The sequence below is a fragment of the Heteronotia binoei genome, chromosome 1 (assembly GCF_032191835.1).
Source record: "Heteronotia binoei isolate CCM8104 ecotype False Entrance Well chromosome 1, APGP_CSIRO_Hbin_v1, whole genome shotgun sequence".
NCBI classification, from domain to species: domain Eukaryota; kingdom Metazoa; phylum Chordata; class Lepidosauria; order Squamata; family Gekkonidae; genus Heteronotia; species Heteronotia binoei.
The window spans coordinates 52,412,027-52,436,606 of record NC_083223.1 but is presented as its reverse complement, the minus strand read 5'-3'; the positions used below and the strand labels follow the sequence as shown (position 1 = coordinate 52,436,606).

Here is a 24,580-nt window from a genome sequence, read left to right as displayed (position 1 = left end):
GTTAAAAGATCTGAACACTTGATTAGTGGTGTTCAAGCTGTCTGCTCATGCTGAGGTCGAAGCAAGGGAAAGAATAGAGAGTTGTCAGTCCTTTTCCCCTGAGAGCCAGTGGTTCGTACCCACCCTCCTGCAGAAAATACTGAGGTAAGATCTAAAGACGGGTGTGTTAAAAGTTTTTTACTTTCTTTTCCTAGATCTGCAACAGTTCTTTGTTATTTCTCTATTATAATAATTTTTTAACATGGCTATGTGATTCTTTCAAATTTACATAACTCTTTCCTCTATGTGCCCTGTGGTGCAGAGTGTTTGGTAAACACAATTTTATTGATAACATATGGTAACCATATCCATTAATACCTTCTTTTTATCTATCCCATATGCTATTTTCTAGTCCCCCCTCCCCCATTACTTGACTCCCGCCGAAGTCATATACTTAAAATACTAACATTTAAAGGTACCCTTAAACCATAAGAACCTATATTCATATTCTACTTTTTTCTAGTATTATCATTAGCAAAAAATTGTCCAATATCCTTTTATATTCCATTCTTCTTCTACATAACATCTAAACTTTTTCCACTCCTTTTCATACACTTCCAAATCATAGTCTCTTAAGATTCTTGTTAGTTTGTCCATCTCAATCCATGTTATAACTTTTACAATACAATTCCATTTTTCTGGTATTTTTTCTTGCTTCCATAACTGTGCATACAATTTACTAGCCGCTGAAAGCAAGAACCAGATCAAAGTTCTATCTTCTTTTGGAAATTTTTCCATTTGTAATCCCAATAAAAAAAGTCTCTGCTACTTTCTTGAATTCATATCCCAAGATCTTTGAAATTTCTTGTTGAATCATCTGCCAATACTTTTTCGCTCTTTCACAAGTCCACCACATATGGTAAAAAGAGCCTTCATGTCTTCTACATTTCCAACATCTGTCTAGCATCTTTTTATTGATCTTTGCCAATTTTTTAGGAGTTATATACCACCTATACATCATCTTAAAACAATTTTCTTTTATATTTTCTTTTTCTTTTATATTATTTTATATTTTTATACTGTGGCGCAGAGTGTTAAAGCTGCAGTACTGCAGTCCTAAAGTCTGCTCACGATCTGAGTTCGATCCCCAGTGGAAACTGGGTTTTCAGGTAGCCGGCTCAAGGTTGACTCAGCCTTCCATCCTTCCGAGGTCGGTAAAATGAGTACCCAGCTTGCTGGGGGGAAAGTGTAGATGACTGGGGAAGGCAATGGCAAACCACCCTATAGAAAGTCTGCTATGAAAACGTCGTGAAAGCAACGTCACCCCAGAGTCAGAAACGACTGGTGCTTGCACAGGGGACCTTTCCTTTTCCCTTCCTCTATGTAAAGTGCTCTAAATTGTAAAGCTGTGCTGTAGTAAGGACGGGTCCTTTTTTATTTAAATAAGCAGACTGTGTTCAAAGTGCCTAGCTGTTCATTCATGCACACATGGATTAAGGGGAGTGAGAGATCAGGGCCTCTGCAATCACATGTACAGAGAGCCTGTTACTGGTGCCCCAAACAGTAAATGAGACAGGTTAAAGTGCAGTTTGTGTGATGGTAATCCAAAGACTGGTGGGCGAGGGAAACAAAGTGGAGAAGTGCCTTCTCAAGCACTTAAGCCGCTGCCTTGTCGGGACAGTCCTCCCCACCTTGAAATGCTGGAGTGATTGAAGATGGGTAAGCTGCAAGCCACCTTGAGCAGTGGGCCTCACTCTAAGGATGCAAGTAAAGGCATATGCCCTCCAACTCCCACTTCTCTGCACCCTTCATGATCTCATCCCAGAACTCTTACTGCAGCAAAAAGACAAATCAAACCACCCTCATGCTGGCCACCCAGGAAAAGAGCAAGCTGGCCACAGTAGGGTGGTGCTGGTTTTACTCCTCTTCCTCCACAGTCAGCTTCTCTGGGAGCCTTGGCACACTCTCTCTTTCCTGAGCTACTGTGCCTCATGCTGAGGAGAGAGAAAGGAGGCAGAGAGGGAAGCTCTTCCTCTCACTCCAGATACACAAGGCCTGGCTGAGGGTCAACAATGGTGGGAAGATGCACAACCCTAGAAGCTCAGACATCTTCTGATAATTTAAACGTGTGTAGTTATATATTTTGATATAGCCCCGTGGTGCAGAGTGGTAAAGCTGCAGTACTGCAGTCGGAGCCCTCTGCTCACGACCTGAGTTCAATCCCAGCGAAAGCTGGGTTTCAGGTAGCCAGCTCAGATTGACTCAGCCTTCCATCCTTCCGAGGTCGGTAAAATGAGTACTCAGCTTGCTGCAGGTGGGGGGGGGGGAATGTAGATGACTGGGGAAGGCAATGGCAAACCACCCCATAAAAAATCTGCCATGAAAACGTTGTGAAAGCAACGTCACCCCAGAGTCTAAAATGACTGGTGCTTGCACAGGGGACTACCTTTACCTTTTAGTTATATATTTTATATGAATAGCTATATCTCATATTATTGCACGTGTTTGTGAGGGGCTGCAATGGGCAAACAGTAGTCACGTAACTTCTCTGGATGATGGTAAATGCAAATGTGGCTCTAGGATGAATACTACTGTGAAAATTAATATACAGATGGATAAAGGACACGTTCTGGAAACAGAAGAACCAGAATCTTTTAATGCCAAATAACTGTCAGTATCATCTTACTGCTGAGGTTCATGGTCCAGTTATTACATGTGCCTTTCCTCGGAGGGGATCAGAATACTATTTTATGCTCACAAGGGTGTCTTGCAAGGATGTCTAGAGAGCTGGTCGTGGGGGAGGAGCTCCCGTACAGGGAATAATAGTTAGAAAAGTAATTGCTGCTCAAAGAAACATGCAAAGGTAGTCTGGAGGAAGAAGGAAAGGAATGCTTAAGACTTAACACGAATCTTGCTTAATGTTTTGCTCCTCATGTACATGTGAATGCAAGTTCCACATGGAAGAGCAAGCTGCAGGGAGATTGTGAAACTTAGTTTTACACCTGCAAATTGAAACCAATAGAGACATTTCTCCTTAATTAAATGTGGACCACCCAGCTAATGGGAGTTCAGGGCAATCCAGGGATGAAGAAGCCCAGTGAAAAATCCATTCTCAAGAAATTCAACTTTTTATATTCTCATGCTCAATCATTGCATGATAACAGGTAAGTATGATTGTGGGGACCAGGTTCCCCCTTGTTATCTGGCCTCCCTCTGCCTTTAGCGTCCTTGAGAAGGCCAGAAATGCTCTTACCTCTGCAGTGACTGGCCAGCCACCTTATAGCTTTAGTAGCTGATATCCTTTATTCCCGAAGATGGGGGGGAAGGTGGGAGGCAATAAAATGTGCTTTGTAGACTTTTACGTGATTACTTGCTGTTGCATGTGTAGGGTGTTGTTGTGCTTAATAAACCACTTTGATTTGTGAATTTAACCAGATGTGAACATGGCTGGTCTTGCTCTCACTTAAAACCTGAAAAGAACCAGCAGCACAGTGAGCTCACTTAGCAGAATTGGGCACAGAGAAACACCTTGTGTATAGAAAATTAGGCACAGGAGAGACAAAACTGGAATCCTACTTCAGAGAACACAAGAGTGTTCATTTCTGTTATCTTTGATCTTCAGTCTTAAATACTATAGACCCCAAGAGAGTTCAATCGTACACTTTTTCTGAAAATGTAGATAGGCCCCAGTACTGTCCATGAGTTTTTACATTCTGGAGAAAAATCTATAAGCACAAGGGGAAATATATAACACACCATGGACTCCTTCTATTCCTCTTGACAATGTACTGAATCAAGGTACAAGCACAGGGCATTAGGGTATGGATTTTGCTGGAAGCTCTCCTTGCCCTCTCTCCACCAAGATCAAATGGATATCTATTTGATTATGGTATTAAGTGTCGGAAGCAAGCCAGTTAGCTAAAAAGATTCTTTGATTATTCTGCAAATCTTTGCAGAAATGTAAGAGGCAACTGCTCTGTTTTGGATCTTGAGAGGTTTTAGATCACCAAGGTAAGAAATCAGAGACATTTTACTGTAAAATAGGGTCAAGGGGGGATAAAAAAAAACTCAGAAGAAAAGCAGGAAGGAAGGGTCTGTGTGATGTACTGCCATGAAAGAAAGCAAAAGGCTCAGTACAGAACACGATGAAGAGGGAGAGGAAAGAGTCAAAGGGAAATGCGGAGTTAAATTAGTCCGAAGCAGTCATCTTATGCCAAGTTCTGAAGGCAAGACAGACCTTTAAACTTGGCACAAAGAGAAACTGGCAAAAGAATTCAGAGAAGGAATGCTGTTTAGAAGCAGCCAGAGAACGTAAAGACAAAACAACCAGACAACTCCAATCACAGTGTAAAGCTACAAAGAACAGGAGCGCAGGACATGTACGGGTGAAGTGAGAGAGGGAGAATTCATTAGTGATGGAAATAAGTGAAACATCTGCAAAACCTGAACGCTTATCAGAAGCTACTTCTACAATACTGTGTAAGCCATGAGAGAGCTTGTAAGTTTTAAAAGGCAGCAATAATGAGTCCATCTCTATCTATGCTTCTCTGGGTTCTAGCTATTTGTATACTCTTTAGCCACTTTGGCAATATGTATTTAAATTACAGTGGCTAACTAGCATGCCTAATTGGAAGCTGAAAGACTCACACACACCCCAGTTAGATACAGCATTGAACTGTGGTTTGTTTATGGAATTCAGTACCATATCTGAACAAGTATTCCACTATTTATTTATTTTTTGCCAAAAGACTAGCTTGAAAGCCATGGTTGCAAGTGGATTCTAAAGTTTAATTAATGTTAGTCATTTCTCTAGATTATGTCCCAACTCAACTAACAGCGGGTAAGTCCCTAATTCAAGTTAGCAAAGCACAGTTGCATGGGATAGTGCCCAGGGACTCTTTGAAAAATGGTTGGAAAAATGATAAATTGGCAGCTGGAGCAGACCTTTACTTACCAAGCAAAACTCTGATTCTAGACTTATATTAAATTGACCGAAGAATAGTGTATTAATCCATACAAATGTTATAATTTAGTGTTACATTTGAACACCGTTTCAAAACATTTGCAATGAAAATTTGCCACTGCTGATCTTGTACAAGGCTACATTCAGCTAGCAGCACTTTTCAAGAAGACACACTGCTTCCCAAAAACAAAGCAGAGGGATAATTTCTGTTAACTCTAACAGTCGTTTTGCATATCCACATTCCACTTTCAAAAGTGTCAAGTAGAGATGGGCACAAACCAAACCATGAACCATGATTCAGGCACGAATCGGGCTGGTTTGTACTTTGGTTCCAAACCATGCCTCTCACCAACTGTCCCTGCATTTTCCAAACCTCCATAGGAGGTTCCTTGCAGAGGTCTCCCCACAGGGTTGGCTGCTTTTCTGGCTCTGCTGCGCTGCCCAGTTTCAACTGTGCACCTCAGCAGAGCCTAAAGAACAGCTGATCATGCAGGGAGACCTCTCCCCACAGGATCTGCTCTTTGCTGGGGTGCAAGGTTGAAACAATGACTGATTGTTGATAGAATGGAGAGATTGGGTCACAGTTGTGGTGAAACACTAGAAAACGGGTTTAAATAGGGTCCAACTGCAGCCGTGGCCCAATCTCTCTATGGCCCATAGGATACAATGGAGAGCTCTTGGCCTGTCGAAGGAGGGGGTGGCATATAAATACCTCCCCCTCCCTACCCCAGCCATAATGAACCATGAATCTGTGAACCACAAATTGTTCAGGAATTCATGGTTTTTGTTGTTTCACTTTCATTTGGTTTGTGAAATCAAATGAACCACCCTTTCCCCTGGTTCTTGCCCATCTCTAGTGTAAAGATAAACCAGAAATGACTGAATACTGCAAAATAAACTATGAAATGAGGATTCTGTTCCTCCTTTGAACTCAAAGAATTCAAATGGAATCCAAAATGGAGACCTTTGTGGAGAGTGTTCACTAGAATCAAGAACCTGGAAGGTAAGTCAGAAAGCAAAAGCAGGGCCAAAAGCTAAGACTAAATATGAACTAATTGAATAAAAAAATACATGTATTTATTACAGACATTAAAAATGTTCAGAAGAACCTAAGAAAACAAAAATCAGGGTGGGCAAAGAGAATGGCCATTGGAGTCCTATATCACTCTTTGCCCATCACTATGTGTAGCAGAAACAGTGAACATTTTCAGAGTTTATATTGTTTGTAGAATTCAGATTTTCTTGGTGTAGAACTGGTCTCAATGGGGGAAGCCACTTAAAGTCACTATTTCTTCTATTATTTTTAAGTTCTGACTATCCATAACCTTCATCACTTCCACTATTAAGGATCATCTACCTAAAGGTGAAATCTTGAGCTACAAATCATAAATATTAATTACCATTACAAATGGTAAGTAAATAAATCATAAATATTAATTACCATTACAAATATTTATTTAGTTCACTTCACTTATACCCCACTTTTCTCCCCCTAGAGATCCAAAGCAGTTTGCACAATTCTTCTCTCCTCCATCTACTGTACCATTCACATGCTACCTTTTGGCCTGGAATTCTATATGCTTCAACATCTCAAGGATCAAGCCAGTATGGAGGTGGGTCTTGAAAAAAGTACTACAAAGGCTTGCCAGCAGAAGCTTGAAAGTGGTGGTCTGATGCATTTCACATATCTTCACACTTTCTCACAGTGCTTAAGCATATTTATCTCAATTCGATCTATCATTAACAGGACCACTACTCATGGAAACAAATTAGCTGATGGCCAGCTGGATATTTGATCTTTAATTTCTGCATGCTGCATGACAAGCTAATCATAAGAACACCAAGTGTGAAGTGGCTTGGAATTCTGTATTTTCTATTAAGCTGAAGACAGGAACAATAAAACCTCACAAGTTATGAGAAAATTCCTGAGACCATCTTTAGCGACTTCTAGCTTGACATGCTCATTTCTATCCAGGAATCAAGCAAACTTCATATCTGATATGCTTGTTTAGATTTTACATTGTTGTCAGTTTTATCAAATGTTTAGGGGGGAAATTTCAAAATGTTGAAATAGATATTATTCAGAACCATGTAGCTGATGATGAGTAGGCACACTATACTTGTCTGGTTTGGTAGTTTAGGATGCAGTATTCAGTGGTAGAGAGAGCAGCAGTCTTGGGGCAGGGGGGAAATGGAAAAATCTCTGCTTTGCATACCGAAGGTCCCAAGTTCAATCCCCTAATTGCCAGGCAAAAGAACCAGGAAGTAAGTATGTGGAAACAGTGGTCCCCAAACTTTTTCGCACGAGGGACCAGTTTCATAGGAGATAATTTTTCCACGGACCAGTGTGTGTGGGGGGGGAGGTGCTGCAATTTTTGCCAACCCAGGCTACTCCCCTGCCCATGCCTCATCCCTGCTCCCCCGTGAGGGTCTTTAAATGAGGGGTAGGGGAAGGTCGCTGCCACACTGCCCCTTCCGCCTGTCCGGGACCCAGGTGGATGAAAGAGGTGGTGCTTCAGAGCGAGGCTTTGCTGCCTCTTTTGTCTGCCCGGGTCCCAAAAGGGGCGGGGCGGCACCTCTGCCTCGCTCCATGGCCCAGTTGCTAACAGGCCACAGCCAGGTACTGGTCCATGGACCGGGGGTTGGGGATCCTGAGAGTAGACAATACTGGCCTTGACAGACAGTGGTCTGATTCAATCTAAGGCAACTTCATGTGTGTTCAGTCAGTGGCTTCAGTTTATACTAAACAGAAGGTATTAGCATTAACAGTTTCCCTCTTGTATCACTTTACAATCAAAAACAGGAAACTGAGCTGGATACAACAATTCAAGGCCAATGCAAGGGAGGAGATCAAATTGTGGGCAGGATTAAGGAGACTCCAGATCATTACTTCCTACCAATCTCAAAAAAATCCATGTGAAAGACAGAAGCTACCTAAATAATTAATCATAAAATCACACAGTAAAAGTCAACTGTTTCCATATTAAATCTTACTATGTGCTTTTTAAGCCAAAATGCATTATCTGAAAGTGTGATTTTAGCTTCAAATCAGTCATTTATTTTAATGTACCTAACATCCAACATTCCATAAATACACTGTATATTGCCTGATCTCATCTACTACAGTGCTGCATTTATCATTAACTTACAGTTTCCTCCTCAAACTCATCATGATAGTTTTAGAGTTTATTTGGTGCTGCAAAGAATATCAACCTTATTCCTTTATATTTTGTGTCTTTCTATTCTATAGTCTTTTGATATGAAACACAGCAAGGCATCCAAAGGCCCCATGACTGCCAATACCCAAGATGAAAAGGAGCAGATGATTGTTTCCAGTATCAGACAATGCCATCTTGTACATAATTGTTTAAAGCATGACATTTCACTCTTTTATAGCAAAGGAGGACAGAAGAAAAACAATGGTCTACTGGTGGATCAACTATGGTTGCTGCTTGCTATGACACTTACAAAAAAATAATAGAATGGTAATGTTCTGTGGGACTTTTAAGGGAAGTAATTCTGAAGATGCCTTCTGATACAGGTTTATGATAATTTAACACTAAACTTAATCCCAAGGAGTATGCACCTTATTAAACATAACATACTAGAAGATGGGGATTCCAGCAACGAATAAATAGACTGAGCAAGGCAGAAAGTCAACCCCGAAGATAGATTCAGGTGGGTAGCTGTGTAGGTCTGAAGCAGCAGAACAAAGTTTGATTCCAATAGCACCTTTAAAGACTACCAATGATTTATTCAAAGTACATGTTTTCATGTGCAAGGACACTTCTGAAGAAGTGTGCTTGCTCACAAAAGCTTATACCTTGAAAAAAGCTTTGTTGGTCTTATGACTGCTACTGGACTCAAACTTTGTTAGTCAGTCCTGGTTTTACAGGACTGTCCGTCACATCCTTGCTTTCACTACTGCACAAACACTAAGGGAAGAAACTGGTCTACAGAACACACCTTTGTTAAGACCTCCTGAATGAACACTCTGAGCAAATGATAGTCTTCATTAAATAAAGGGAAATGTGAAGGACTTTATAAGGCTCAGCTATACATTATTATTAATTCTGGAAAGCATCTACTTTCTTACAACAAAATAAAACTTCAAACAGACAACGTTCCTTAGGAGAACAAACATCAAAACAAGATTTCTAAGTTACATTCCATTCAGTGAGTGAGCTATTCAAGATAGTAGTAGTAGATATGGCACAGAAAATATAATACACACATACATTTAAATGCCTTCCCATCAACAGTTCTCTTTGGTAGGTTTAGACAGATCTCTCCAAAATAGATGATGAAGAAGAAGATGAAAAAGATATTGGATTTATATCCCGCCCTCCACTCCGAAGAGTCTCAGAGCGGCTCACAATCTCCTTTACCTTCCTCCCCCACAACAGACACCCTGTGAGGTGGGTGGGGCTGGAGAGGGCTCTCACAGCAGCTGCCCTTTCAAGGACAACCTCTGCCAGAGCTATGGTTGACCCAAGGCCATGCTAGCAGGTGCAAGTGGAGGAGTGGGGAATCTCCCAGATGAGAGTCCGCACACTTAACCACTACACCAAACTGGCTCTAGATTATGCCCATGTGAATTAGGAGTCCTTGACTGTATATGCCATATTATTTTAGACTGTCCTTTCTTGGCCTCACAACGTGGACAATTTTTAGCTGAACATCTCCAACACAATGCATTTACAAAAAGGAAAACTCTAACCTACTTGCTACATGTGTTACAAATTTCTTAGTAGAAGCCTATAAAATTAAATCTAGGCATACTACTGTATTTTAATTGCTGGGTGTCTACTCTTGATTAGTATTATGGGCTACTATTTTAATTGATTATTTTATGTATTGCTCTTACTATATTTCAGGCCTTTGTACCTACTTTTGATTGTGAATCAGTATTGCTTTTATGCCAATAAAGGTCTGAACTCAACAGAACCGAACGAATACATACATAACCACATATATGCGGAGAGGAAAGGCATTGCAGAAGTACATAAGGACTTCTGCACTAATAGGTGATAGCAGGGCTAATACTTCTGAATACCACACAACAGAGATTGAAGGGGGCGGGGGGGGGGGGGAAACTCAATAAGTAAAATTTTTAAAGAGGATTTATTTAAACGCACAATGCTAAAATTTGAATATAAAATCTGCACTGAGCAGCATAAGTCTATCCTTCAAATTTTTTTTGCAGGAGTATAAAATATGCAGAATCCTACCCGGCCATATTGCCATGGGCTGTGTTGTCAAGGTGACAGAGTAGCTCCAGGGTTTGAGCGTTGCTTGATGAATCATCAGGGGATTCATGACTGCCTGATTCCAATTCCTTCGGCATCCTCCAAACAGCCGCACATGTCATGACTTTACTGTCTGAAGCTATAAGGAACAGAGGATAATGTCAACACATCATGGGAAGGGGGAGAGAAGGGAAGAAATTCTGGTATACAGTGAATCAGTATTTTTGCAAGCACATCTGCCATTTTAAAAATATTTAAATAATTCTACTGAGCTTTATTCCAAAAACACAGTACACATGCAAAATGATAAGCTTCAAGGCTGCAAAAACATTTTAATGCAGAGCCCACAATTAGCATAGATTTAACCCAAATTTCTACATCCTAAATATTCAATGCATAATGCTATGCTGCTGAAAGTACTTTTCCCAGAGCTGTTTCTTATATGTCCATTTCAATTAATACGGGAAACTACAATGATTTCATGCCAAGGGTGCCATTTTTTTACCTTAATGGTAGTAATGCAGACACAATGTTAAACTCTCTCTCTCTCTCTGGCATTACAGGATGTTTAGTTTGCATGTGGGACAATAAATCAACTCTTCTCCAAAGAACATTTTAAAAACCCACACACCTTTGATGTTTCCATTTCAGTTCCGCAGGAATAAAAGTCAAACAAATCATCCCCATCAGCTTCCAACCTTTGCAGATCCAAGTCCATCTCTTCATACAGAGTTTCCAGAGAATACTCCAGAAATATGTTTGTAAACAAAAAGCTAGATAACTTAGGTCTAAGTAGGAAAGAGAACCCTAGGTAAAAATCTAGTTCTTAGAAGACTGAACCTAAGAAAAGTCCAGCTGGATCAGGTCAAAGACCGATCTAGTCCAGCATTCTGTTCACGCAGAGGGCAACCAGCTACCTCTAGAAAGCCCATGAACAAGAACCCTGCAACAGCATCATCCTGCCTGCACTCCCCAGCAACTGAGCTAAAGAGGCATACTATTTCTGGTACTAGAGGGACTAGATAACCATCATGATTAGTTGCCATTGGTAGCCCAGTCCTCCATGAATTTGTCTGCTCCTTTTTAAAAAAAGGTAAAGGTAGTTCCCTGTTCAAGCTGGGTTTCAGAGGGGTAAAGGAACTAGAGATCAAATTGTCAACATTTGCTGGATTATGGAAAAAGCATACAAGTACCAGAAAAACATCTGTTTCTGCTTCATTGCCTACGCTAAAGCCTTTGATTGTATGGATCACAACAAACTGTAGCAAATCCTTAAAGAAATGGGAGTACCAGACCACCTCACATGTCTCCTGAGAAACCTGTATAAGGGTCAAGAAGCAACGGTCAGAATGGGATATGGAACAACTGATTGGTTTAGAATAGGAAAAGGAGTTTGACAAGGATGTACAGTATATTGTCACCCTGCTTATTTAATTTATTTGTGGAGTGCCGGCCTGGATGAAGCACAAACCAGAATTAAGATTGCCGGGAAAAACATTAACAACCTCAGATATGCAGATGATACCACTCTAATGGCAGAAAGTGAAGAGGACCTAAAGAAACTCTTGTTGAGGGTGAAAGAGGAAAGTGCAAAAGTAGGCTTGTAACCCAACATCAAAAAAAGTAAGATCATGGCATCCAGCCCCATCAATCCTTGGCAAATAGAAGGGGAAGACATGGAAGTAGTGACAGACTTCATATTCCTGGGATCCAAGATCACTACAGATGGTGACTGTAGCCATGAAATTAAAAGACATTTGCTCCTTGGGAGAGGAGCTAAGGCAGTATAATAAAAAGTAGAGACATCACCCTGCCAACAAAAGTCCGTATAGTCAAAGCTATGGTATTCCCAGTAGTAATGTAAGGCTGTGAAAGTTGGACCATAAGGAAGGCTGAGCGCAGAAGAATAGATGCTTTTGAGCTGTGGTGTTGGAGAAGAATCTTGAAAGTCCCTTGAACTGCAAGAAGATCAAATCAGTCAGTCCTAAGGGAAATCAACCCAGACTGTTCCCTGGAAGGTCAGATGCTCAAGCTGAAGCTCAAATACTTTGGTCACTAACTGAGAAGGGAGCACTCACTGGAGAAGATCCTGATGCTGGGAAAGACAGAAGTCAAAAGAAGAAGGGGACGGCAAAAGATGAGATGGCTGGACAGCACAAATTTGAGCAGACTTTGGAGGATGGTGGAAGACAAGAGGGCCTGGCGTGACTTTGTCCAAGGGGTCACAAAGAGTCAGACTTGACTGTGCAACTGAACAACAACAGTCCCCTGTACAAGCACCAGTCATTTCCAACTCTGGGATGACATCGCATCACAACATTTTCATGGCAGACTTTCTTAGCAGGGTGGTTTGCCATTGCCTTCCCCAGTCATCTACACTTTCCCCCCAGCAAGTTAGGTACTCATTTTACCAAGCCTTCCAGATTGGCAGTCGTCACCACATCCTGTGGCAGCAAGTTCCACAGATTAACTCTCCACTATGTGAAGAAATACTTACCTTTGTCTGTTATGGTGACCCTGGGTTCTAGTATAATGGGTAATAGTATAATGCCACGTATAATTTTATAAACCCTTATGTCTCCCCCCCTTACTCTTGCCTTTTTCTAGCATTTTAATAAATCCTGACAGGACAGCTGCTCTAGTCCCCTGATCATTTTGGTTGCTCTTTTCTGTACCTTTTCAAGCCCTACAATATCCTTTTTCAAGCATGGTGATCAGAACTGTACATAGTATTCCAAATGTGGTCACACCATAGATTTGCATAAAGGCAGTATGATAGCAGCAGTAGCAGTTTTATTCCCTATTCCTGCTCTAATTACAGCCAGCATGGAATTTGCCTTTTTTACAGCAGCTGGACTCTGGGTCGACATTTTCATCGAGCTATCCAATAAAACCCTCAAGGCCTCTTTCTTGGTTTGCTGCTGCCAACTCAGATCCCATCAATGTATATGTGAAGTTGGGATTATTTGCCCCAATATGCATCACTTTACATTGGCTCACATTGGGTCTCATTTGCCAATTTAATGCCCATTACCCACAGTCTCCAGATATCTTTTTGGAGCTCCCCACAATCTGTTTTTGTCTTAACCACCCTAAATAATTTGGTGTAATCTGCAAATCTGGCAACCCCATTACTCATTCCTAATTCCAGATCATTTAAGGAACAGATGATGAAAAACCAGGACTATCAGATGAGGGTGGCGCACAAACATGATTAACATAATGTGATTATAGGCTTCTTCACACAGTCATTTGAAATAAAATGTCAAACTGCTTAAAGTGTACAGAGTTGCATGAGAACATGAAAAGCCTCCAATGCCTATATCACTCACACTAAATTTCTGCTCCTGCAGATTAAATAGCAAAATGATTGCCACCCTTATTTAGTAACATTTTTTACACTTTCTATGCAATATGGCACAAAAGCTGAACAAGGTGCAAGATCAAAACCCTGGTGAGAGCTGTAAAGAATGAGCAGGTCACCACACAGAAGTTCGCCTTTGATGAAAGTGATAAAAAAAGCCACCGTCATTAGGGAAAGAAGAAAATACAAGTTGCAAAGACAGGTGCTCCAAGTAAAAATTTAATGGATCAGTAATTCTAGCCATTACTACAATTTGCAAAACAAGAGTGAAAAAACCTGAAATGTGACTGATTTTTTTGAATTAGGAATAGATTTACCATTATCCAGACTTTGCTTCTGGGATTATTACAGCTAATGGACATATACTGTAAACTTTAAAAAGTCAGTGCGTTTAGTTTCTGCACTACTAGTACCGGTGAATCTTATTCGTTACTACATACTCTATCTGATGTTGGTTTAGGCCAAGAGACTTCAAACTGCCTAAAACAAACCAATAATCTTCAATGGTTGAGGTAGGATTGAACTCCAGTGTCCAACAGGAAAGTGCAAGAATATCAAAGAACAGCCAAATCACAAGTTAAGTCTAAATAAATCAAATGTACTGTAGCCCTCCATTAATTACAGCACACCTGTATATATAGGAATACTGTAAACTCTAGAAAAACCCACAGAAGATGGTCAAGGACAAAGTTATATTTAGCCTAACTGTAGCATAACACAACTTGATATCCCTATACGGGATATCGTAAATAGATCCCTCTCTAAAGGTTTTTTTCCAACGCCTCTTAAAGAGGCTGTGGTCTGTCCTCTCTTGAAAAAACCTTCATTAGACCCAGTCGAATTGGCACACTACCTGTCTCAAATTTACCCTTTTTGGGTAAAATTATTTTTAGAGGGCAGTAGCACTACAGCTCTTTCTGGATGATGCTTCCATCCTAGACCCCCACCAGTCCGGCTTCCGCCCAGGTCATGGGACGGAGACAGTGCCTCCAGTGGCATCTGGACCAAGGCGGCTCAGTGGTACTGATGTTGTTAGACCTATCGGCTGTGTTCAATACACAGCCAATACCATCGGTTGCTGACCCGCTGCCGGAATTCAGGGGTTGGCCTTGCAATGGCTTTCCTCTTTCCTAGATGGTTGGGGACAAAGGGTGGTGATTGGGGGAGAATCATCTCGGAGGCACACACTTAATTGTGGGGTGCCTCAGGGGGTGGTGTTTTCCCCATTGTTCTTCAACATCTACATGTGCCCCCTTGCTCAGATTGCCCGGAGGTATGAGTTGGGCTGCGACCAGTACGCTAATGACACACAGCTCTATCTGCTGATGGACGGACAGCCTGGCTGTGTCCCAGAAAATCTGGACCTGGCGTTGCTGAGTCACTTGAAGCTGAATCCAACAAAGACAGAGGTCCTTTGCCTGAGTCGCGGCGGTCTGAGCAGGGAAATCCCCTTACCAGCATTTGACAGTGCGTCACTGATAATGGTGCACAAGGTCAGAAGCTTGGGGGTGCTGCTGGAGCCTGCCTTGACAATGGAGGCCCAGATAGCAGCTACTACTAAATCCACATTTTTCCATCTTAGGCGGGTGATCCCCTTCCTTGAACGGGGCGACCTGGCAACAATGATCCATGCAACAGTCACCTCAAGATTGGACTACTGTAATGTCCTCCACTTGGGGATGCCCCTGTCTCGAATCTAGAAACTACAGCTAATGCAGAATGTGGCAGCCAGGCTGCTATTGGGGCTTCCCAGGTGGGAGCGCATACAGCCGGGACAGCAGGAACGGCACTGGCTGCCAATAGTATACTGGATTCGCTACAAGGTGCTGGTTATCACCTTTAAAGCTCTGTATGGCCTAGGACCTGCCTACCTTAGGGACTGTCTCTCCCCACATGTTCCCCAGAGGGTCTGGATCTGGATCTGGATTAGATCTGGATTTCAAAATCTATTAGCAATCCCTGGGCCAAAGGAGGCCAAATCGGAGACCACTAGAGAGAGGGCCTTCTCGACTACAGCCCCCTACAGGTGGAATCAACTACCAGAGGAAGTGAGGGCCTTGCGGGACCTTGCCCAGTTCCACAAGGCCTGTAAGACCACTCTCTTCCGGTTGGCCTTCAGCTGACACTGAGGCTTGTATCATAGGGAAATTGCAGAAATACTGTTGCTATTGAAATTATATAACATCAAAGAGACTAGCACCAAATTATTCTGACGGTTTTATTTATTGAATGTGTATTATAATATGTATGGATTTTAACTGTTTGTTGTGGTTTTATACTGTGAGTCGCCCTCAGCCTGCTTCGGCGGGGAAGGCAGGATATAAATCGAATCAAATAAATAAATAAGTGTAAAAAAAGGCAAAATGCAACCTACAGCTGCTAAATATTTCTGTTCCTCTTATACAAAGCAAGCAGACAATTGCCCATGTCCTAATTTGAGGGGCTTTTATTTGTAATAGACACTAATGCAACCAACTCACTTGTTTTAAAGGTGCTTAGGTCCTTTGACACTACCCAATTTAGCCTTATTTGCCTCTAAGGGGTGGGGGGAGAGAGGGGGGTGCCATCAAGTTGCTTTTGACTTATGGCAACCCTATGAATTCACAAGATAGGTAGCCATGTTAGTCTGCTGAAGTAGGAAAAAAGAAAGTCCAGTAGCACCTTAAAGATAAACAAAATAACCCTTTGTGAGTCACTGCTCACTTCTTCAGATACTGCTATAACGTGTCCATCTGTTCTATATATTGGAACATGGAGTGATTTCAGATGCCAAATGACATTAGCAGGCAAATGACAATATCAGGTATGATTGGATTAGGTATGATACGCAGAGATGTAGTAGGTATGGAGAAATCAGCCTTGGTAATGAGACAGAAAACCTAGGTCTCAATTCAGTCCAACATTGTCTTGAGCTTAGTTATCAGTTGCAATTCAGCAGTCTCTTTCTAATCTGCCTTTGAAATTTTTTTGTACGATACCTGCTACTTTTAGGTCAGCAACTGAATGTCCTGGAAGGTTAAAATGTTCCCCACTGTTTTTTGAATGTTGTGATTTCTCATGTAAGACTTATGTCCATTAATTCTTTGTTGATGGGACTGGCCTGTCTGTCCAATGTACCACAAATTTTGTTAGTCTTTAAGGCTCTACTGGACTCTTACAAACATGACTTCAGTCCTTCCACCTCTACATTGGACAAACAGGCCTAATTTTCTGCCTTTTAAGCACCAGGCTAAAACATGTCTTTTTACTCAGGCTTTTAATTAATGGTTTTATCTTACTATCTTTTTAAAGCATCTGCTTCTGGTCCAAGATTTATCTTATGGATAGTTTCTATGCTGCTTATGCCCAGTGTCTTGTTATATATTGTTTTAACTGTAGGCAACTTTGAGCAGGATTCTGAAGAGGCAACATAAAATAGTCCAGTGGACAGTACTGAGCTCAATGGGCCAACAAGATGCCATGTTTATGATATATTGCACAGATGAAGCCTAGTCTGTTGACATCATTACAGGAGGCAAGAGTGAGACAGCTTATTTTGACACTGGTTGCTATGGTTCATTATATTCTAATATTTGAAGGCCACAGGTACAGGACTTCCACACTGACCGTGCCTGACGTTCACCTTTCTCATCTGTCCTTCACTGAAAACCAAGCCTTTCCCCTCATTACATCTGTTTTACAGAATTTTGCTCTCAAAATCTATATACCAGGTCTCCCTCTTTAGAAGGACTTTTACTACAGGACTTCTTTGAAGGGCTTTTCAAAAACTCCCATTACTGTTGTACAGCGTTCATTAAGTATTGGACTATTTTTTTGTGTTGGACAGGGTGTGTGGCCATTCCTTATTGTGCTTTATACAACTATCTGCTTTTTAAACATGTTGAGATATTCTTGGAAATGTAGTACAATGGTCAAAAAATTACATATATATATATATATATATATATATATATATATATATATATATATATATATATATATATATATATATATATATATATATATATATATAAGGTTCTTTGGTTTAGGGCACCATAAAAACCAGATTGAATAAATTAATTTTTCTCTCTCATTCACACATAATGACAAAACTAAATAGTAAACCACAACTTTGTCACCATCTGGTACATCCTCCAAATGAAATGATTAAACACACCGACATCTTGTTGGCAATGTACATTATCAAATGTTCTCTCATGCATGCCATAGTACTCCCTCCTAGAGGAATTGCTTATTACCTCTTGGAGTTTTAGAGGACAGCCAGCTCTATGATTCTTAAAAGTTGCTAATATTCTCTGTTTATATTTTGTAAAAGACACCGCATAGCTAAACTTCCAGTCTGTTACTAAAACAACTAATTTCCTTACAGTTTAGCCAACAAGGTAAAGGTCCCTCCTTCAACTGGAATCAGCTCTCTGCAGGTAAGCATACAGAGTGACATAACACTTTATGCACAGTGTACAGTAGGAAAGGGAATGGATGACAAAAACTGTGGTTCATTTCATTTTTGGTTCGTTGCCCGAATTGGTTGCCCGAATTGGTGGTTCGCTTCATGTCCTTTCAATTTCCCAAACAATTCATGGTTTGTTTGGTGTGGAAGGTGTAGAACATCACCCGAGTGAGCTCGAGATGCCAAACTTGCAGCAAACTCTTCAGAGGACTTGCCTCTATCAGCTCTCCAGGTTTGGTGTGAACTGGATTTCAGGGGACTAAGCTATACCCCTCCAAAGCAGGTGCCCCCAATAAACTGCTCTCTGAGAATGCCAAGCTGGGGAAAGAAAAGGAAGCCACCCTGCAGACACCCCCAGGAAGCTTGGAAACTAACTAGATGCTGCAGCTCTGCTCTCCAGGCCCCTCCTCTTCTGTTCAGTTTCCTGTGAAACTGACTAGAAGCCTCAGGGGGGCAGGGAGAGTAGAGCTGTGATGTCTAGTCAGTTTCACTGGAAACTGACTGGAAGTGCAGGGGCTGGGAGAGCAGAGTTTGGCATCTAGTCAGTTTCAGTAGAAGTTGACCAGAAGTGCTGGCTGCCAGAAGAGTGGAGCTGCTGCTTCTAGTCCGTTTCACTGTGAAAAGTGCAAGGGCTGTGGAATCATGCTGGTGCCAGGCTGTCTGGAAAAATGAAGCAAACACAAACCAAACGACACGCCAAGAAAAAAGGCCAGTTTGTGCTTGTGTTCAGGTGCAGCAGGATCAGACAAACCAGTTTGGAACAAACCACAAGTCGGCCATTTTTAGCATGAATCATGATTTGTGGTTTGGTTCGTGCCCATCCCTAGTGTACAGTCATCAGTAAGAACCAATTTGGCAACATCAATGCAAACTTTAACTAGAACACTGGCCATTGTAAAGCTGTAAAGTCACTTCTGACTTATGGAAACACTATGAAATTAATGACCTCCAAAACATCTTACCATGGACAGCCTTGATCAGGCCTTACAAACTAAAGGCCATTTGTTACTCCTCCATAAAAGGTATTTCTACTCCAAATTGTTCAAAATTTGCTATCACCATCTGTTTTTACTCCAGAAGCTAGTGCAAAATATTCTGTTTCTAAAGCTGTCAGGGAAAGTCCATCTCTAACGAACTTGCTCAGAAACTTAAACATAAAACAAAGGACACCACTTCAGAACAAGACTTGTGATAATGGTGAACTTTTCAGAATCTTTGACATGTGAAAGGGATGGAATTGCTCAAGAATCTGAGGCTAGTCACCAGTAGACAAACTGATTACCGTAGTCTTCTTCATTAACATTTATTTTAGCATCCTGATATATAGAAGAAAGTCAGGTGGGTCTGTCAACTGATGAACTCCTACACAAGCGGAACAGTCTGCTGTGAATGGAAACCTCACAGCTACCCAAGGCCAACTCTAGGTTTCAGTGGTCCCTGGCCAAAATGCCCTTCAATAACCCTCCAACTCTACTGTATACATTTGGGCTCAGAAGACCTGAAGAAGCACAGAAGAGTCATGCCCTACTCCTTCCCCAGCTACTGTTTCACATGTAATGGGAAATAAGAGAATTTAGAGTGGCCTCTGGGACTATTTCCAAGGGAGGGAGGAAACAGTGGGAAATAGCAAAATGCAACCCTTTTGCATTCCGTCAAGTCCAAACAGCAGCCAAGCAGCTCCTGTAATGCCCCTGCATTATATACAGGTAACAAAAAATGTATTCATTTTGGAGTCCTTGACTGCTTTTAACTTGTATGTTGCTGTAATTGAAATTGCAATAGCCAATGGTTTTATGCAAGAAATTCTTACTGTTACTGTTATGGTAACAAAACAGTATATACATGTTCACAGTTTTTAGCTGTGTAGCAGGACTCAGTATGGATGCTTCACTTAAACAAGATGAAGTCTGAAAATAGATGTTTTAACGGGAAACCCAGTATGAGCTTTTCTAAGCAATCAGAGATGTTATCCATACCACTTACATGGCATTTTCTCACATTCTGAAGATTTCTATCCCGCTTTCTACAATTTAGGTCTCACAGACAGCTTACATGTATTTTTTCCCAAACCCATTTTTGTTCACAAATCCAGTGATGGTAGGCTTCCATTTACGGATCTTCCAACCTAGAACAAACTTCCCTTGACTTACCATCTGTCTGTGCTGGAGACACTCTCTGGCCCTGACCTCCAGAGATGCCCATTAGTGACAAGTTAGTTCTCCCCACACTGTTGGCTTCATGACAGTTACACTTTCCATCCCAGAGGAAATTGTCCACACCAAATTGTCTTGGCCTTAAGTGGCAAGGGTGGAGAAGGAGCCAGGCAGGTCCAGAAGCACTCAGCCCAACCTAATGACTAAACAGATGGCAATATGCAAATCCCAGCAGTTTTGTCCAAACAGATGGCGATATGCAAATTAGGGCTGTTTTGCCCAAATTCCCACAGTTAGCCCATCCCACACACTAATTGCAACCTCAAATTCTTTCTGGATCATGTAGCAACCTTTGTTCAATATAGGTTGGATTGTAGGCCTCCTTTTACTTCCTTTCATTTTATTACATATTATGTAAAGTCATGTTAAATTCCAAAGTATTGACAAAGTGTCCAAGTACTTTCCTTCATCCCCTCCCCCCATTAAGACACAGTTTCATACATACTCTTCTGCATCCATTTAATTCTCCCCATCTTCCCATGAATGAGTGAAAACTGAAATGAAGTGCAAACCACCATTATTGTGTCCTGGTCAGCCCCGTGGCGCAGAGTGTTAAAGCTGCAGTACTGCAGTCCTAAGCTCTGCTCACGACCTGAATTCGATCCCCGGCAGAAGCTGGATTTTCAGGTAGCCGGTTCGAGGTTGACTCAGCCTTCCACCCTTCTGAGGTCGGTAAAATGAGTACCCAGCTTGCTGGGGGGGGGAGTGTAGATGACTGGGGTAGGCAATGGCAAACCACCCCGTAAAAAAGTCTGCCGTGAAAACGTTGTGAAAGCAACGTCACCCCAGAGTCGGAAATGACTGGTGCTTGCCAGGGAACCTTTCCTTTTCCACCTTTATTCCTTTTCCCCGTTCCTGTAATCCCACTCTTTCCCTTCAATGCCCTTCCTTCTTTCTCTCCATCCGACACCCTGATGCCATCTACTTTCTCAGAACACCCTGAACAGCTGCTTGATTCTGTCTAGAGTGCAGCCATTCAGGAAACACAATCCCAAACAGCTTCTATGAGAACCTACAAGGCACCTTTGATACTCTTCTACAACAGTGAGGAAAGAGAACAAGTGAGGCAAGAGTGTAGTTGAGTTTGGGCTACAGCAGTGGCAACAGGAAATCAGGGGCAATGTGAAAAAAAGAAGAAACTGCTAATGCCCACCCCACCCCCCAGTTTCCAGCGCTGTATGAAGAGTCAGGAAATGCACAAGGCAACACAATGCCCCTTCCCTGCCCGCTCAGCATCCTCCAAGCATGACAGCCCTGAGCACGACAAAATTCCTGACAACTGGCTATTGTATATACACACACAGAGTTCCTCACAATACTGATTAGTACTAAGCATGCAATGATTAAAAGGGGAGATTATTTACTCCTTAGGCCCGAAAATATGTGCACATAAGCTATCCAAAAATTATTTCCTCCTGTGCATTTTGCAGCTGTTTCATTTAGCCCTTTGTTTAAAATACTGCTTCGAAAGCACACGGTCCAGAAGGGCAAGGCATCAAACATACCCCACACGTCTGTGTGTTAATGAAGGAGAGCTACTCTTCCTTGCAGCGAGACCTATGCACCTACAGATAAGAGAAACAGAAGCAAGCGGGCCAGCGTTTCTTTGCACTCCCGAGGGTTTTAACCCCAACTGGAGCTGCTGTCTACAAAAATCCACGCTGGAGCTGGATGAGCTGAGGCTTCAGTGGCTGACAGGACTTGCTCTTTGATGCGCTCAGGTGGTACAAAGCCAGCTGGCTGCCATTACTCTGTTGCCCTGGGAACCACAATTGAAGTGTACTTCTAAATCTGCACAGGAGGTACTTCTGCACCATTGCCACAGCAGCTCTCGCTGTGCAAAGTTAAAGTCGCGAAGCAGCTATAGCTACAGCCCAGCTGGTGCCCATTAATGTTCCCTGTATGGCAGGAGCAGGCAGCTAGCCTTCGAAGCCTCATTCTTGCCACTGACAAAACACAAGGATTTATCACTCCTATTAATGGAGAGAAACACTCTTTGCCTGTTTTATAATAGGAGGCACCTCAAAAGGAGCAATGATTTCAAGAATGGCTTTACTAGGTTTTGGATTTGCTTGCTGTTGTGAAAGGGCAAAATGCATCCGTTTTGCGACTATGGTTACTTAGAAGTCCTACTGAAGAAAGTCCTGGAGCTCTAGAAGGGCAATTTGAAAGACAGCTTTGCCTGCAGAGACCAAAGTTTATGGACAGTAATAATGCTTCGTATCTGTGCAGTATGTTTCCACATCAACATAAAGCCCTTCTCAGTCATTCTTACATGATTCTTGTATAACAGTACATACATTATCCCATAGTAGGGGTCTGAGAGATCATGATGGGGCTTGTCTGTCTAGATAAAACCCTTTATACTCCATGTTAAAAGAGGAAGGGGGTTGTAGCTAGTGGAGATGGAAATGTACTCTGTACATGCTTAAGAAACAAAAAAAAAACCCCTATTCTTTATGTTTCCAGGTTTGAAGACTGACAATAAACACAAAACTCACAAGTCAACCCTGGCACAAATGCAGTCTTTCTTTCCTCAGTTGTATCACAGTAATAGGCAGGTGGCAGAAGTTCAAAACCCCTGTATTATTATTTGAGTTAAATTATAAATTAAACTGAGAGCCAGTAGTGGCTAAGTGTGCTGACTTTTATCTGGGAGAACGGGGTTTGAATCCCCACTCTTCCACTTGCACCTGCTGGAATGGCCTTGGGTCAGTCATAGCTCTTGTAGGAGTTGTCCTTGAAAGGGCAGCTGCTCTAAGAGTTCTCTCAGCCCCACCTACCTCACAGGGTGTCTGTTGTGAGGGGGGAAGGTAAAGGTGATTGTGACCACTCTGAGATTCAGAGTATAGATCGGGATATAAATCCAATATCATCATCTTCTTAGTGGGAAGGGGAGCAAATGACAAAAAAGGAGTCTCTTCCTCATATGAGTTACACGCTGCTATAAAATAAATTTTAAAAGTGAATGTGGAGCTGATCCTGCCCCATTGTCCACCCCGGTTTAAATATTTGCCCATGCAGGGGAAATACTCAGTACTCTCGGACTGAAATCTAACAAAGGTTTCATATAGATCTTTATACTTCATAAGCCTTTTATTTTATATTAATTGGCTTAATTTGGCTAAGAGCTTTCCCATGCCAAACTGTATTCCTACTTCTAATATAAGAACGCCCTATGCATGAGCAGTCATAGTTTGTTTTGTGGCTCTGTAAGCAAGTGTTGTAATGGCAGCAAAGGAATTTTTGCCAGTTTTAAGCACGCCGTTTTTCTGTTGTGGCAACGAAGCCTGCACTGCCACAGCTGTCTTGAAATGATACAGACAACCCTGCTCTTTCCATCTCAAATGGCCTTGTCAACGATGACTTGTAACCTGTCTGTTCTCTGGCCAGGACTGCATTTTCTGTAGTAAAAGAGATCGGCACTTGTGGAGAGGGATATGAAAAACCCCTCCCCCACACCTCCAGCAAACTGAAAAATTGCTCTCTGTGTATATGTGCCTTCATGTGAAAGAATTTTAAAACCACAGCAGTAAAACCAGACCAGATTTTCAAGCCCTGAAGAGACAGGATGTGTTGATGACTTCTGACTGTTTTTGATGCTGGGGGAAGGGGAGGAGAGATGTAAGGAAGTGGCATATTCTGAATCCTGAAAAACAGACAGTTTATCATCGAATCGTCTAAATCCTCTTAGCAGCAAGGCAGGTATCTCCTTTGCCAAAGCAGACAAAGAGACCACCACCTACAATTATGGAACTTTGCCCTCTGCTGGCTATCACTACAATTGCATCAAAACACATGATTGTGGAACTACACAAAACCCTGCTTGCTAAAAAAAAAAAAAAAAGCACATTACCACCAATACGCTTGCTAGTCAAGTATTCATTTTTGCCAGGGAAGAACAGTGAGCGGAGCTATTATTGCAGGCACAGACCTTGAAATATTTATGACAGGCAGTTTGGAACCGTCTCTCCCTTCGCCCCAGTTTTCAGAGAACCTATGCTGACTTGTATGACAAAGTGTGTGTCACAGCTCTGCTGTAGATAAGACATTCTTTAATCAAGCTGAGCCTTCACTTCCCCCCCCCCATTGTAGGGAATGACATTCTCCTCTTTCCCCTGCATTTCCATCATTTCAGATCCAAATAAGATGAAGCTCTGAACCATCTCACACACACATATAATGATTACAGGAAGCATATATGTGAACATTTTAGTGGAACGCTAAGCTGCACATCTTTTTTATAACAAGCTGTCCCCCCCTCCAATAAAGTCAGGTAATGGAAATGCAAGATCCCTACAGTATTATTAATTCTGCTACACTGCCCGCTGAGCCACTGATGCTAGAGCACAGAGGTATAAG

General features: G+C 41.9%; 1 protein-coding gene across 2 annotated transcripts in view; it reads right to left on the bottom strand.

The window, feature by feature from the left end:
* The window catches only part of EIPR1 (EARP complex and GARP complex interacting protein 1), a 91,467-nt gene that overhangs the window by 32,604 nt on the left and 34,283 nt on the right, over positions 1–24,580 (bottom strand). For both annotated transcript variants that reach the window (XM_060234414.1, XM_060234425.1), the window contains one exon: positions 10,174–10,330. In XM_060234414.1, coding sequence (XP_060090397.1) covers positions 10,174–10,330 — 157 coding nt within the window. The remainder of the gene's footprint in view (positions 1–10,173; positions 10,331–24,580) is intronic.